This window comes from Planococcus citri, chromosome 5, assembly GCF_950023065.1.
Source record: "Planococcus citri chromosome 5, ihPlaCitr1.1, whole genome shotgun sequence".
Lineage (NCBI taxonomy): Eukaryota > Metazoa > Arthropoda > Insecta > Hemiptera > Pseudococcidae > Planococcus > Planococcus citri.
Genome location: NC_088681.1, coordinates 50,190,344 through 50,206,496, shown reverse-complemented (window position 1 = coordinate 50,206,496; position 16,153 = coordinate 50,190,344). Strand labels below are relative to the sequence as shown.

The following is a 16,153-nucleotide window of genomic DNA, read 5'->3' as shown; positions in this document are numbered from 1 at the left end:
ATATGTAAAAAAAATTGAGCAAAATCGAAAGACATGACTTTCAAAATCGCATTTTTTTGGTCGAATCAACATGGAATGACCCCTCATTCAGTTTTGAAAAAAAAATAGGTATCCTCCCCCATCACCTCGTACTGCAAAAATTGTCCGACAAACGAATTTATAATTCTCTGCTTGCATTTGTTGATATCATTGGTAGTGATTCTAATTTGTTACGTTTCAACCAAGCAATAATGATCCTGAAAATAATTCTTATCTAATGATGTAATGAAGCCTGAAAAGAACGTAACATGGAAAAAAGTGTAACTTTTTGATTTGAGATTTCAGTATCAACCTTGCAATAGTAGAACAATTCAAATTTTTGTTAGCATGAAAGCATCGTTTTTGAAAATTTGAACTTATTCAACATTTTTGATTTCAACCTCCCCTCCCAACATTTTTTCGAACCACATCTGTCTAATTTTCTGGGAAAATCCTGAAGGGAGAGATGATGTGGAGTAAAAAGTTGGAAACATCTGGTGAAAAAAGTTGGAAAAATTTTAGTCTCATTCCCTCCCTCCTCTCCATTATTCTCAATCATTTTGAATCCTCGAAGCTGAATTTTAGAATTTTCAATCGATCGTCCGAGACTTGAAAGTTGAAATCACTCGATTAATAGGTACATTTTCTGATTAAATTACCTTGCCTACATAGTACATAGTACATAATAGGTACATAAGTACATTCTAAAACATGCCTTGAAATCTTGAACGCATCTTATGTATTTAATTCGATAACTTCTTGCTGTTCTAAAATAGCATGTTTGAAAAACTTGTTTCCGAAATCCTCTGCAATGAATAAGTTTTTAATTTTTGGCTGATAAGTACCTAAGTCAAAGTGCAGATTATACAATAATTTCAAAAAAGGTCTCAAATGAAAAATAATCAGATTGTCGCAATCCTAGAAAACAAAAGTAGGTACTCGTATGATTCATTCATAACGTAAATAAAATATTCATTGATTTCTTCCCCTTTCACCATTCTCTCGTCTTAATAAGTATTTTTTGAATTTATCATAATTCAATGAAGAATTATTACCTTACCTATGAGTAATATGTAAAGACGAGATGAAAGACAGAATAGAATAATGAAGACGGTAGAAGGATAATAACTAAAAAGGTATTCATATCGATATATTTTATCAAATGGCTGACGGTTCGTTGAATTTTTATTCATAATCTCATACTACTGATTTTTCTGTTTACTTTGACGCACGCCGACAAATAAGAAATATTCCGTGAAAAATATGTACGTTGAAAATGGTTAATGAATTGATAACCATAAGCTTAACTTGACTGAACTGATATGATAAAATGTGAATCACATTTTCAATCGAGTTCTGTCGCAGTACCTCATACCTTACCTACATACAATATGTATTCGTTTGTAGTACGTAGCACGATGACTGGCGTGGGTAGATGAGTACATACATTGCACATTAGGTAGGTATAGGTTTAGGTAGGTAGGTACTCGAATGTACCTATTTCTAGCAACGACGTACAAGAACCTACAGAGTAAACTTGTACGATATGGTAATGTCAGTGCACTGTTCTGATTCAAGGAGACCAGTTTAGTTAGGTTTTTTCGTGTGTCGATTGCTATACTACGTGATCGTGGATACAGTTTCATATCAATTACAAGTGAGTTTGATTTATAATTCAATAATCTTATCGAATTATCAGCGATGAACGATTACGTAACCTTTTCATTCTTAATGGTCAACACTTTATAACCTATACTTTTGCTTCACTATCGTTTTACTCTGTAGTAATTCTCTGACAATAGTCGTACCTATAATTTTCAATATATTTTCTATACAATGTTGTGATAGGATTGTTGTTCGAATATCAACGATGGCAGATTTTAATTTCAAAATTATTCAAGTTACTCCGGCTGATAAGCAAAGAATTGGCGCTTTTCTACACGTGGCTTACTATCCCGATGATCCTGTCTTGAATGCGATGCGTGTTGACGAAGTTGATCCCGGTCAAGACGAGCACGTACTTGGTATCATTGATGATGGATATTCGTACGCGGCTGTTGACGATAATGGAATGATTTTAGGAGTTCTGCTTATGGGAGAAGTTAATCGAGACTGTTACTCTAATCGAAGAAAAGAGATGGAAAAATGCTCGTCGGAGTATTTCTTGAAAGTAAATACAACTCTCAATAGACGTGATTTAAATTTTGGTAAATTTTCCTACACACCTAATCATTCTCGTTTTACCTACCCATTTAGCTTTTGAAATTCTACGAAACGATGGAACTAGGCGCCAAAATTCTCGAAGTTAGCCAATACGATAAAGGAATAGAATTTCATATCGCTGCAGTATTACCAAAGGCTCGAAGGAAAGGTATTCTAAGGGCTTTATTTCAACACGGTACCGAGGTGGCGAAAAATAGCGGTTATAAGCTCGTAATTTGTACTTGTGCTAGTCAATTTACCGCCAATTTGTGTCAATCTTTACAATGGAGTTGTGTGTATTGCCTACCTTATATTTATTTCGAGCAAGATGGAGAGAGAGTGTTCAAGAATCCGATATCGCCTCATTTGTATACTCGAATTTATACTCGGTATTTGTAATCCGAGGAGTGATTATGTTTATCACATGAATTGTGCATCGATAAGTGTTTTATTTTTCGACGAATGTTGGAAATTTTCCAAGTATTGTAGGGTTTGTAAAATTTTGCCATAAGGTGGATACATTTTGATGCAATCGTGTTAGAATTTTAGCGAATTGTTTCGTTTTTTGATTATTCGAAGTGATTTTTTGGCTCAATGTATTCAAACGTTAGGTTTTTTTTTCATTAGAATACGATTCGGATATTAAATCGATTGTTAGGTTCCATTCTAAATTTTGCACTCCTGTTGGAAGTTTTAAAAACGATGGACAACAAAATTTTTCATAGATGGAGGAATGGAGAAGAATTGGCTCGACTTTTGGTTAAAATTTTACACATATTTTTCTAATGCAAAAATGTTGAAAAAAATAACCAAAATTTTAGAAAATCTTGATTAAAAAAAAAATTTGTTCAAGAACTCTCAAAACGATAATTGTGATTTTAAAACAAAATTTGGAAATGTTCGCCTGTTAAATTAGATATTTAGTTTCCTAATGAAAACCTAGATTTTTATTTATACTCTTCGTAATTTTATTTTTGAAACATATAAAAATTAAAAATATTTCGAATCAATTTTTATTGATTGCTGACTTTCTAGTCAAATTGTCAATTTTTTTAAATTACATAGTACTTTCTCTTCATCTCTTGATTTTTTTTACTTTTTAAACAAAAGTACATAAACGTACCTATCTTTTGACATATGGTTGAACCCCCTCTCATCCATCGATTAATTAATAGGTACCTGTGGCAGATATTTCTTTTTCAGGTCGAAGAATTTTTTCTTTTTTTTTGAATTCAAAACGGAATTCTGCATCTCTTTTCAATAATAATACCTAATGAAAAAAATAAAAATAAAAAATAGCTATCCATTCTCCCTTCCATTGCAAAAATTGTGCGATATTTTTTTCAACTTTTATCACGAAGGTAGTAAATGATGCTTTCAATTACTTGAAGGAAAACGTCGTTTTTTATTTACATAGGTAGGTAGAGGTACCGTCTTATCTCCCTCCTACACAATTTTAATATAAATTCGCTTCAAAAAATAGATAAGTCGAGTTGAAGTTTTTAAAAATGTTATTTACGAGTGGAAAGTTCTGATTATTCCACCAACAGTTGACTCCAAACTGTGGGTATTTTTCAAACCAGATTGAAAAATTTTAAATTTTTGTTTTTAGAAATATTGAATTATTTAAGGTACTTAACTACTTACCTTTTAATTGCTGCTTTATTTTTCAAGAAATTTTGAAAACAGTACAGAATCTGTGAAATTTTACTCTATACAAAAACTGGACAAATTTCGAATCACGTAGGTACCCGTAGTACATACTTGGGGTATTAGAATTTCGAAGGGAAAGGAGAAGAAATCACTATAATTATTATTTAGATTATTCGAAGTAATTTCTCGACTTGGTGTGTTTATTTAACCATTTGAGTGATACTTCTGATAAATTCCTGATTTTCAGACGTGAATTTTACTACTTCATTGGTTTCAAAAGTGAAACTAAAATTCGAAATTGACGATTTTCAAAATTATGAAACAGCCGGATTTTCTTTTTGCAATTGACATTACTTTAAAGGTATCTACTAAATGTTTTTTAATTTTTTTTTAATTTTAAATTTTTTTTTGCTCAATAGTGTCGAAAATATGGTTTGAAAAATCAGAATTTTAAAAAAAATGTTCATCTGAAAACACCCCAAAAAAATAAAATAATTTCAAATTGTAATGTGTAACTTTTGAATCAAAAATGATTCTGAAAACAGTTTTTATCGAATGAAGGTGAAAGGAACTTTATACCTAAGTGGGTAATAAAAATAAATAAAAAAAATTACTCGTAGCTGGAAAATTACACCTAGTTAGTCTCATTTTCGTTTTTAAGATTCTGAGGTATTTTTCAAGTATTTTCACTTAATAAAAACTCATTTTCAGGCTCTTCCTTTGAGATTCTTTTTTTTTTTTTAAGAACGAAAAATTCATTATGTTCTCTTACATTTAATTTCTCATTGATTTTTTATTGTGATATAATTGTATGTAGTATTGATATTAGGTAGGTATAATATAATACATAATGTCGGTATTCGCTAATTTTGAAACAATATCATTTTATCGCATTTAGACTTACTACGTGATTATTGTGAAACGATTTTCTCAATAAATTATAAATAATGTATAACAAATAAAATTATTTTAAAACGAACATTTAATTTTAAATGTTTACTTATTACTGTCATACTCAGAGTTCCTTAAACCAGGTATCATTATGATGGGGGGGGGGGAAAGAAGGATAAAAATTAAAAGTATAAAAATGTAGGTACTTACTTACTTACTTACTTAATTAATTAATTGATAATTAATAAAGTGATACCTAACTTATTAATTTTCAAACAGTGGCATTTAAAAAAATGTATAAAAATAGAAAAATCAGCCAGATCAAATTATCTTCCTGCTTTGGTACTTATTCCTATTTCGTTACTAATAATCTACTGCTTGAAATGTCGAGCTACCTCTTCTCTTTGACGTCCCCGGCGACATACAAGCACATTTAAATCCACCGAATTGTTGTCGGAAGCAATGATGATGGGATATTTGTCTATACGACTCGCAATAAGGAACACAAAATTGCACACAATTGCGTTTTGTTGGAAATATCTCGTCTGAAAAATCCACTTCCGCCTGAGCCAATTGAGAAAGAGCCAAAATTAACTCAACTCCGATGAAAAATAGTAATAATTCGAAGTTCATCGTGTCGAAGCTTCGAGCTGAAAAATGGAATTGAATGCTCGAGTAATTTGAAGATCAGATTCCACGTCTGTATAACAGGTGGTTGAAAAAAAAATCAAAAAAATTAAAAAGGATTTATTATGTACAAGATGATTTTGCGATGACCTACATATCAAAATAGCTTAAAATTTCGCAAGAATTTCAAATATTTCGATAAAAATGTTTTTTTGAGTATTTCTGAATGAAACATGGTAATCAAAATTTTGAGAAAGTGTCATGCAACCTATTAAAATGGGTTACAATTTCACGAAAAATGCAATAATACATTTTGTATTTTGTTTAAAATGTTTTTATGCTGGAAATTGAGCTACGATTTTCGAGATTTTTGAAAAGGTTTTAGTACCTGCAACTATCAAAATGGCTTAAAATTTAGGGCAAACATCAAAAATTTCAATCTCAACTATTTTGAAGAATTTTTGAAGAATTTCGAACCCGAAATAAGGTGAAATTTTCGGGCAGTTATAACCACTTTAAAAATCAGCCAAATCTTGAGCAGAAATTTTCAAAAGTGGTCAAAAAAAGTTTTGATTAAAATTTTTGATTTTCTCGTAAAATTTTAATCCATTTTTATAATTTGCATTACTCCTTTTTTCAATAAGGGTAGAGGCACCAAATATGGACCACTTTTTTTTGGAGGATTGCCACTTGAAAACTATAGGGGATAGAAACCTCCAAAAAGGCTTAAAATGAAGTTCCATCCTTCCACTAACACTGTACAAAACTTCAGGGGTGAAGGTAAACTTTAAGTATGTTTTTTTTATTGTTAAGTGATGAGTGTCAGAATGACAGTTCGAAATTTTGGACGCCTAATATGGACCACCTATAAAATTTCAAAATAAACATACTTTCACATTTTTCAAAAGGTCATATTTATTTGTAGAAATGAATGAAAAAGCTTATTCTAAGCAGTTTAGGTTAATTTTGAATATATTTTTTAAAATTGTTGAATGATGAGTGTCAAAATGACAGTTCAAAATTTTGGACGCCTAATATGGACCACCTAAAGAATAATTTCAAAATAAACATATTTTTACGTTTCAAAACATTATATTTATTAGTAGAAATGAACAAAAAAAAGTATTTCAAGCATTCCCATTTTCAGCGGCTGTAAAAAATGAGTAAAAAATTCAATATCATAGGTGGTCCATATTAGCGCACCCCATAAAAAAAAAAACTTTGCACCAAAAATTTCTGTACATACCCTCATTTTTAGCAAAAACTGATCACTCCAGCAGAAACTACGTCCTTTTTTGATATTATAAACATCAATGACATTTAGAAAATTACACCACATATATATTTTAATAAAAGTTGAAAAACTCACTAAAAAAATTTTTCAGTGTTTCAAAACAGTTTTTTGTAAATTTCTCGGCGAGTTTTGACTTTACAGTTGTAATTTTTGTTTCATTCGTTTTTTTGGTGAAAAATACATCAGAATACATTTTTTCCTGACAGATTGCGCTAATTACCAACGAGAACGGGCGCTGGTCCATATTGCGGACTGGTCTATAATTGGTGCCCTTACCCTTAATCCAAAAAATCGTGAAAATCTTGATCCAATTTTGGGCTCAAAATTTTTCAAAAATTCTTTTAAAAACATTTTTGCCCCAATATTTTGATTTTTTAAACGAAATTTTAATCTCTTTTGATGGGTTACATGGTACCTACCTACTTTTTCAAAAATCGTAATCCAATTTTCGAATTTTTTGCTCAAAATCCTTCAAAAATTGAATCTCTCTCGAAATTCTAACCAATTTTGATAGGTAGTCCAAAGACCACATTTTTAATTATCCTACAACAGCTCATTTTTGCTGACTGAATTGCATTTATGCCACAAAAATATAAGCCTAATTTGACTTTCAGAGCCAATTTTATTCGCCCTCCTCTATTATTTTTTCAATCTACTCCTAAGAATTATGTAGACTAAAAATATTAAAAACCTCTCGAAGTAGATACAAAAAATGATAGTCAAATTTTACTTACCAAATATTCAACTTTTTTGGCTGAGTATAGATGTGTCGATTTTCTGGCACAAAACTGTAACTTTATAAAAGTAAACTGTACGATAAATTGCATTCTTTTGTTAAAAATTATTGACCTTGCATTATTAAATTAGGCGTGCAACAATACATTTTATAAACAGGTAGGTAGTAGGAGTAGGTATACCTTCGTTCGTTTATCATTTCCTAAATTTAAGTAACCTTTCAAACTTGAACTATTCTTTCTACGTAGTGCCAAAATTTAAGATGCATAGGTATACGAATGCAACCAATTGAGGTATTTCTCTTTTTAAATGAATATGGTCGATAAATGACCAATTTAATTTCAAATAAATCGAAGTGAACCTCTATCATTCAGGTATCAAGTTTCCTCGTACATATATTGTTTGAGTATGGAAAAGAAATGTCACTGTTGATCTCATTTCGATGTCAAAATATTGATAATCAGCGAAGAAATGGAATTTTTCAAAAACCAAAGTTTTTAATAAAATGCCACAAAATTTCGAAAAGGGTGATTGAATAACTGCAACTCTCAAAACGTGTAAAATTTTGTAAAGTTTGTACATTAAAAAAAAATCTCTCCACCTCTTGTTGCAAAAATTGTTTGACAAATAGGTAAATTTTTAATTTTCTGCTTGCATTTGCTGATCTCTATGGTATTTTTTTCAAGTGGTTTCACTTGAAGAGTTTCACATTAAAAATATTTCAACTCTGAGCTGATCTTATCTGAATAAAAACTCATTTTCAGTATCTTGGAGATTCATTTTCTGTTCAAACTACGAAAAATTTATACGTTCTCGTACATTTAATTTATCATTGATTTTTTTTATTGTGATAAAACTGTATTGATATTAGGTACATATAATAATGTCGGTACTTAGTAGTTAATTTTGAAACAATATTATTATTCTTATATCTCTTACACCTTATTTAGACCTATAGATAATTATTCTAAAAATATTTTCTCATAAAAACATCATAGCCTACGTATCACAAGTAGATAAATTTATTTCTAAACGAACATTTAAATTTGAAATGCTTACTTCTTATCGCCACTCAGAGTTCCACAAATTAAATGTATCATTATTAAAAAAAAAAAAAAAAGAAAGAAAGAAAGAAAAACAACCCTAGACTGAAAATTAAAAATGTATATTGAACTAGTTGATCCCTATAATTACTTATTAATTTTCAAATCATGACATTAAAAAAATAGAAAAATCACTCAGATCAAATTAACCATACCTACTTTGGCATTATTTTATGTATTTCATTACTATTAATCTACCACATCAAATGACGAACTACCTCTTCTCAATGACGTCCCCGGCGACTTACAAGCGCATTTATATCCACCGAATTGTTGTCGGAAGCAATGATGAAGGGGTATTTGTCTATACGACTCGCAATAGGGTACACAAAATTCCACACATTTGGATTTTGTTTGAAATACCTCGTCCGAAAAATCCACATGCGCCTTAGCCACTTGAGAAACAGCCAAAAGTAACACGACTCCGATGGAAAATATTAATAATTTGAAGTTCATCATGACGAAGCTATAAGCTGGAAAATGGAATTGAATTCTCGAGTAATTTGAAGATCAAGTTTCTACGTCTGCAACAGTTGAAAAAAAATCAAAAAAAAAAAATTAGAAGAATTTACACAATGTTGAAATTTATATTCCATAAGCGAAACGCATTTTTCAAAATAGGTACGAAGTCATGACTGAACTTTTGGCTCAACATTCTTTAAAAATGCTCAAAAACATTTACAACGAAATATTTGAATTTTTCGCGAATTTTCAGCCTATTTTGGCAGATTGCATGACATTTTTTTTCGAAAAAAAAAAAAAAACAAAAACAGAAATCATGAACCAATTTTGAGATCAAAATTTATCAACATTTTAAGGTGGTTTAAAAAAAAATTCTAAACAAAAAAATAGTATTCTGTGATCCCACCCAAAATTCTTCAAAAATTCACAAAAAACATTTTCGTCTTAATGTTTGAATTTCTCACGATATTTTAACCTACTTTGATCGATGGCCTGGCACTTTTTTCAAAAATCCCAAAAATCATAATCCAACATTGGGCTTAACATCTTTCCAAAACACTTGAAACCATTTTCAAAGAGATATTTGAGTTTTGTCACGAACATTTTTTTCAAAAATCCAAAAACTCGTGACTTAATTTTGAGCTCAAAATTTCTCAAAAATTCTCAAAAAAACATTTTTGTCTCAATATTTGTATTTCTCGCGAAATTTTGACCTCTTTTGATGGGTCTTATATGGCACATTTTTCAAAAAAATCCCAAAAACCATAACACAACTAAATTTTGAATTCAAAATCCTTCAAAAGTTTTCAAAAAAAATTTAAAATTTCAACCAAATTTGATATGTCGAAAGGCCACTTTTTTAATAATCCCACAACAGCTTATTTTTGCTCACTGAATTTTTTATGTTACAAAAGTATAAGCCTAATTCGAATTCTAGAGCACTTTATTTGTCCCTTGAACTGTAGACTATTTCATTTTTTGCGAGAAAAAATAGGAAAAAAATGATTTAGTTTGCCCTCTTCTACTCCCAAGTTTATAATTACCTAAAATATAATAAAAAAACACTCGAATGGTACAAAAAATGATAATAAAGTTTTACTCACCAAGTATTAAACTGTTCGGGCTGAGTAGGTAAGGTACGCCGACTTTGTGCCACAAAACTCAATTTACAAAAGTAAACTGTACGATAAATCACGATTTTTGTGAATGAGGTAGATTCTGTCTCATCGAGAGCATTTCTTATTTTATATTTGGGCTGTCTTGCGATATAAATAATGTTATTTCCAAATACGAGTATAGGCCAATATTCTAATCTTTTGAAGGATGTTCTCAATACTCAGGAACTACGTTAGAAACGATTAACCTTTCATTATTAAATTAGGCGTTCGACATATTTATGTAGGTACCTTTATTCGTTTATCATTTCTTAGATTTAATTAACCTTTCAACTATTTTTTTTATTGTCAAATTTAGGATGCATAGGTATACGAATGTAGCCAAACGTAGATATTTCTCCTTTTAAATCAATATGGTCGATAGATGCTCTTTATTCAAATTAATTTCAAAGAAATCGAAATGAAACTCTTATCATTTGAGTGTCAATTTTGCTAATTTTGTTTGAGTATGAAAAAAAAAATGTCATTTCTGATCTCATTTTTGAGGATATCAGCGAAGGAAGTACACCTAGTTCGTGTTTACAAGATTCTGAGGTATTTTTCGAGCGCTTTCACTTGGAAAATTTCATTTTGAAAATATTTCAACTCTGAGCTGATATTATTTGAATAAAAATTCATTTTCAATTTCTTTCTTTTGAGATTCAATTTAAAAAAAAAAAAACTACGAAAAATTTATACTTTCTCGAACATCCAATTTCTCATTTTTATTTTTTATCGTGTAATAAAACTGTAGGTAGGTAATACTTATTATTAATATTGAGTAGGCATAATAAAGTCGGTATTAGTTGATTTTAAAATAATTTTATTATGATTTTTTTATAGCTTACACCTCACTTAGACCTAGTTAATGGGTACACGATTATCTACTGTGAAAATATTTTCTCATTACCTATTACTTATAGCCTACATATATTTATAAATAAAGTTATTTTAAAAAGAGAAATTTAAATTAAAATGCTCATTATCCTATTCTTGTCACTCAGAATTCTATATACATATAAATTAAATATAATATGTACTTATTATTATGGGGAAAAAAATTTTTAAAAATGAAAAAAAAAGAACTGAAAAGTAAAAACGTAGGTTAATTCAACTATCAACTGATAAGTTATTAATTTTCAAACTCTGACATTGAAAAAAAAATGCAACTACTTGATAACTGATAAGTTAATTATTTTCAAATTCTGACATTTAAAAAAACAAAAATAGAACTTGAAAGCAAAACATCTAATTCGACAACTTGATCTGATAAGATATTAATTTTCAAACTCTGACACATTGAAAAAAAAAAAATAGAACTGAAAAGTAAAACATGTAATTTGACTACTTGATAACTGATAAGTTATTAATTTTCAAACTCTGACACAATTATTAAAAAAAAAAAAAAAAAAAAACTAAAAATCTGCCAGATCGAATATCTACGTACTTTGGTATTTCTATTTCATCGCTATTTATGTTGGATAATCAAATGACGAACTCGATCTTCTCAATGGAGTCGCCGGCGTCGTACAAGCGCATTTATATCCACCGGTTGGTTGTCGGATGCACTGATGTTGGAGTATATGTCTATACGCCTCGCAATAGGGAACACAAAATTCCACACAACCAGCTTTTGTTGGAAATTTCTCGTCTGAAAAATCCACTTCCGCCTGAGCCACTTGAGAAAGAGCCAAAATTAATACGACTCCGAGGGAAAATACGAATAATTTGAAGTTCATCGTGTTGACGCTTTAAGCTGGAGAATGGAATTGAATGCACGAGTAATTATGAAGAACGAGTTTCCAAATCTGCAACTGTTGAAAAAAAATCAAAAAAATTAAGAAGAATTTATAAAATATTGAAATTCATATCCTTAGCATAAAGGAGCTCATTTCACGTATGTTCATTCAACCAAAACGTTTGCACAACAGGAAGTAGCCGAATTTCAAAATCACACCCATCTCCCCCACCAATTTCGAGCAAAAATTATACTTCGTGAAATTATTAAAAAGTGACCTTGCGACCTATCAAAATGGGTTAAAATTTCGCAAGCATTTCAAATATTTCGATAAAAATGTTTTTTAACGCGTTTCTGAATAATTTTTAGCTCAAGATTTTGAAAAAAGACGTATCATGCAACCAATCAAAATGGATTAAAATTTCACGAAAAACTCAAATATATACTTTAAAATATGTTTTTGAGCTGAAAACTGAGCCATGATTGTTGAGATTTCTGAAAAGGCTTTAGTAGGTATCTACAACTAGGTGTATCAAAATGGCTTGAAAATTTTGGCAGAACATAAAAAATTTTAATCTCAACTTTTTTGGGGCATTTTTGAAGAATTTTGAGCTCGAAATTGAGTAAGAGTTTCGAGAAGTTATAAATCTTGAGCAGAAATTTTTCAAAATGCTCGAAAAATGTTTTGATGGAAGTTTTTGATTTCCTCTTAAAATTTTAATCCACTTTTATTACTTAATTCAGATGACACCTTATTCAAAAATCCCCAAAATTGTGATCCAATTTTGTGCTGAAAATTTTTCAAAAATGGTCAACAACCAAAATATTTTAATGGATCACATTATATCTTTTTCAAAAACCCCAAAAAACATGACCCAACTTTTGGTTCAGCATTCTTCAAAAAAACTCAAAAAACATGTACCTAGGTTCATATTACAACAAAATATTTGAATTTTTCGCGTATTTTTAACCCATCTTGGTAGATTGGCCTTTTTTCAAAATGAAAATAAAAATCGGAACCAATTTTGGAACTAAAATTCTTCAAAAATTCGTAAAAAACATTTTCGTTCGAATGTTTGAATTTCTCACGAAATTTTAACCTCTTCATAAAATCCAATAATAGGTAATAATCCAATATTGGGCTTAGCATCCTTCAAAAATACTTGAAAACATTTTCAACAAGATATTTAAATTTTTCGCAAACATTTATTTTTTTCAAAAATCCCAAAAATTCATGACTTAATTTTGAACTCAAAATTCTCCAAATATTCTCAAAAACCATTTTTGTTCCAATATTTGAATTTCTTTCAAATTTCAGAGCACTTTTTATTGTCACTTGACCTACTATAAATTATTTTTTTGCCCTCTTTTACGGAGTTTATAATTACTCACTTAAAATAGGTATTATTAAAACCCTCTCGAATGGTACAAAAAATGATAAATCAAGTATGTAATCAAGTTTTACTCACCAAGTATTCAAGTATTCAGGCTGAGTAGGGACACTGGATAACTTTACAAGAGTAAACTGTACGATAAATCACGATCTTTGTAAATGAGGCAGATTCTGTCTCATCGAGAATATTTTTTATTTTATATTTAGGCTATTTTGCAATATGGTACCTATACGTATTTCTGGTATTTCGAAATATAATTCTAATCATTTAAAGGATGTTCTCAGTATTCAAGAGATACGTTAGAAATAATTGACCTTGGATTATTAAATTAGGCGTTCAACATAAACAGGTAGCGGTAGGTACCTACCCTAAGTACCTTTATTTGTTTATTATTTCCTACATGTAATTAACTTTTCAAACTTATTGCCAAATTTTATAGGTTTCACGTGATTATTTATGTGTTTTTAAAAATATAGCACCAAATTAATTTCAAATAAATCGAAATTAACCTCCATGGTATCATTCAGGTATCAATTTTGCTGAAATTTTGTTTGATTATGAAAAACAAAATATCATTTCTGATCTCTGTTCTACAGGTCAAATATTAATAGGTATCAGCAAAGGAAATGTATTTCTTCAAGTACCTACGTACGAAGTTTTTGATAAAGTGCCACAAAATTTTGAAAAGTGTGATTGAATAATAACTGGAATACCTTGGAAACCTTCTATTCTGTTTTTGTTCTTCACATATAGGTAGGTACGTCTACTCGTAAAAATTAACTGAGGAAATCTATAGAATAAACAAGTTGAATTGAGTTCATTTTTCAATTATGTATCTACCTAAAATCGTTCATAACTTGTAAAAGTTTCTTAAACTTATATATTTTTTGAGAATCTCACACATTCCTCTGCCAATTGATATTTATTTTTCAATGTAGAAGTGACTTTTTCGTTGCGAAACACTCACGATTCTTATTTTTACTAACCTAAATACTCATAAGTTAGGTCAAGAAACTAGAAAAGTATTATAAAAAATATTTCAAATCATAAAAGAAAATCGAAAAGTAAAAATAACACTAAATTTTATTCTTCGATTGATTTAAAAAGCATACAAATTATCAATGGTACCGATCTAATGAGCCATAATTCAACTCACTGAATCAAAAAACGAATCTAATTTTCAAATAAGTAAATTATTCGTAAATTGGAATTTTCGATCTGCATTCACATCTGAACCCACCAAACTCCAGTAGAAAGCAATTATGATGACGAATGTTCTTCGTATATTCGCAATATGGAACGCAAGCTGTCATACAGTCGTCGTAATTCAGAAATATCTCAGCAAGAACGTTCTCATCTGCCTGAGATGTCCGAGAAAAAGCCAACAGTAGCACGAATCCGATTGAAAATATATTCGTAAGTTTGGAATTCATGGTGAAGATCTGAGTATTGACGCAGGTAAAAATTCAATTGGAGGTTCGAATAGGCCAATTCAAATATCAAGCTTCGACTTCAACGTCTGTAACACGTGAAAAAAATTGACCATTAAATTGAGAAAAATTAACGAAATATTGGATTAATTTATCAAAGGGGCAAGGCTGCCTTAAACGAGGAGACTGCAGGAGGCTTATTTGCACACACAAATGTTGATAAAACTTATTTTCATGTTGAAAAAATTAATTCATTTACCAAAAAAAAATGTTTAAAATCACGATTTAAGTAGGTACCTACTCATTTTTGAAAATTGACAATCATCAAGAATACACAAATAGGAAACATAAAAAAGCTAATCAGATTAGAAATAAAAAGTAATTTTTAACAAAATTTTCAATGCAACCCTACGTTACGTCTATGAGATTGAGATAAAATAGGTACCTATAAAACTTTTTTGAAAATCATGAAAAATATTGATTAGTTACTCACCAAAAAATCGTCCTTTCTTGTTGAGGAGAGATCTGGATTCCAGGCACAAGTTTAAATTCACTCACGTTAAATTGTTCGATTAAATAATATCGGTCACTTGAAAAGATTTTTAATCGACACTAAATGCAATAATAATTGAGTCGGGTTGAATGATCCCTCGTCTTCAGTGTTTCTCACCTTATATAGGCCCATTGCTGGTTGCACGATATATTTACGTGATTTCATAAATAAATATTTTCTCATCGTGAAGGAATATTTAGGTGCAACGCTAGAATTAACGGGCCTAATTATTAAATTAGGCGTTCAACACAGTTTCCTTTTTTATTTTATTGTTTTCAACTTCGACCTTTTGAAAATGAAACTGGTACATTGTATTCATTTACGGTCAAATTATTAAAATTGGATATCAGGATATATGAATGCAGTAAGTATTCCATCTTTTTAATGAAGATGGTCCGTGGTCGTTATTTTTATCAAAAAATATTGCGTTAACAAAACAATTCCCATATCTACGAGTATTTTTTCTTTTCAATGGATGTGAACTTAATAAATGAAAAGAAACTAATACTTTTATTTTTTAAAATTCCAATTGCAGCTAGTTAAATAACGTAAAATTTCTCCCAACTTCTAAATTTCAACCCTAGCTCTTCTCTCCAGAAATGGCTGAATAAAGTTTTCAGCTCCTGAAGTTTATCACAACATCTTCTGGAGCGATTTGAAATTGCTGAAGAAAAGTCAACTTTTGCTGGAGGTTCCAGATCGATTCGAAAATACTGGCAATCAATTGGAATGTTCGACTTGAGTGTATAAATTATATAAAACCTAGTTTCATATTTTCATCTCTACGATTAGGTACTTTTTCGGCAGAAAATTAAAGATGCCAAAGAAAAGGCAATTTCTTCCAATTTAAAAATTCGCAAAAAATTAAAAAAAAACAAATGCTTACTAGGTAGCCTTAA

General features: G+C 29.8%; 1 protein-coding gene and 2 long non-coding RNA genes across 3 annotated transcripts; 1 reads left to right on the top strand and 2 right to left on the bottom strand.

Annotated features, from left to right (window-relative positions):
• Positions 1 to 1,412: 1,412 nt before the first annotated feature.
• LOC135846978 (uncharacterized) lies at positions 1,413 to 3,298 on the top strand. Its single transcript, XM_065366358.1, has 3 exons — positions 1,413 to 1,675; positions 1,867 to 2,188; positions 2,275 to 3,298. Exons 2-3 carry the CDS (start codon positions 1,889 to 1,891, stop codon positions 2,617 to 2,619), a joined length of 645 nt encoding a protein of 214 aa, XP_065222430.1. The 5' UTR covers positions 1,413 to 1,675; positions 1,867 to 1,888; the 3' UTR covers positions 2,620 to 3,298.
• Positions 3,299 to 4,837: 1,539 nt separating this feature from the next.
• Positions 4,838 to 7,597, bottom strand: LOC135846980 (uncharacterized). The gene is made up of 2 exons (XR_010559058.1): positions 7,420 to 7,597; positions 4,838 to 5,464 (listed from the first exon to the last, which is right to left on the bottom strand). It is a non-coding gene; the product is annotated as an uncharacterized LOC135846980 (long non-coding RNA).
• Positions 7,598 to 8,240: 643 nt separating this feature from the next.
• Positions 8,241 to 10,221, bottom strand: LOC135848715 (uncharacterized). Its single transcript, XR_010559418.1, has 2 exons — positions 10,089 to 10,221; positions 8,241 to 9,047 (listed from the first exon to the last, which is right to left on the bottom strand). It is a non-coding gene; the product is annotated as an uncharacterized LOC135848715 (long non-coding RNA).
• Positions 10,222 to 16,153: the final 5,932 nt, after the last annotated feature.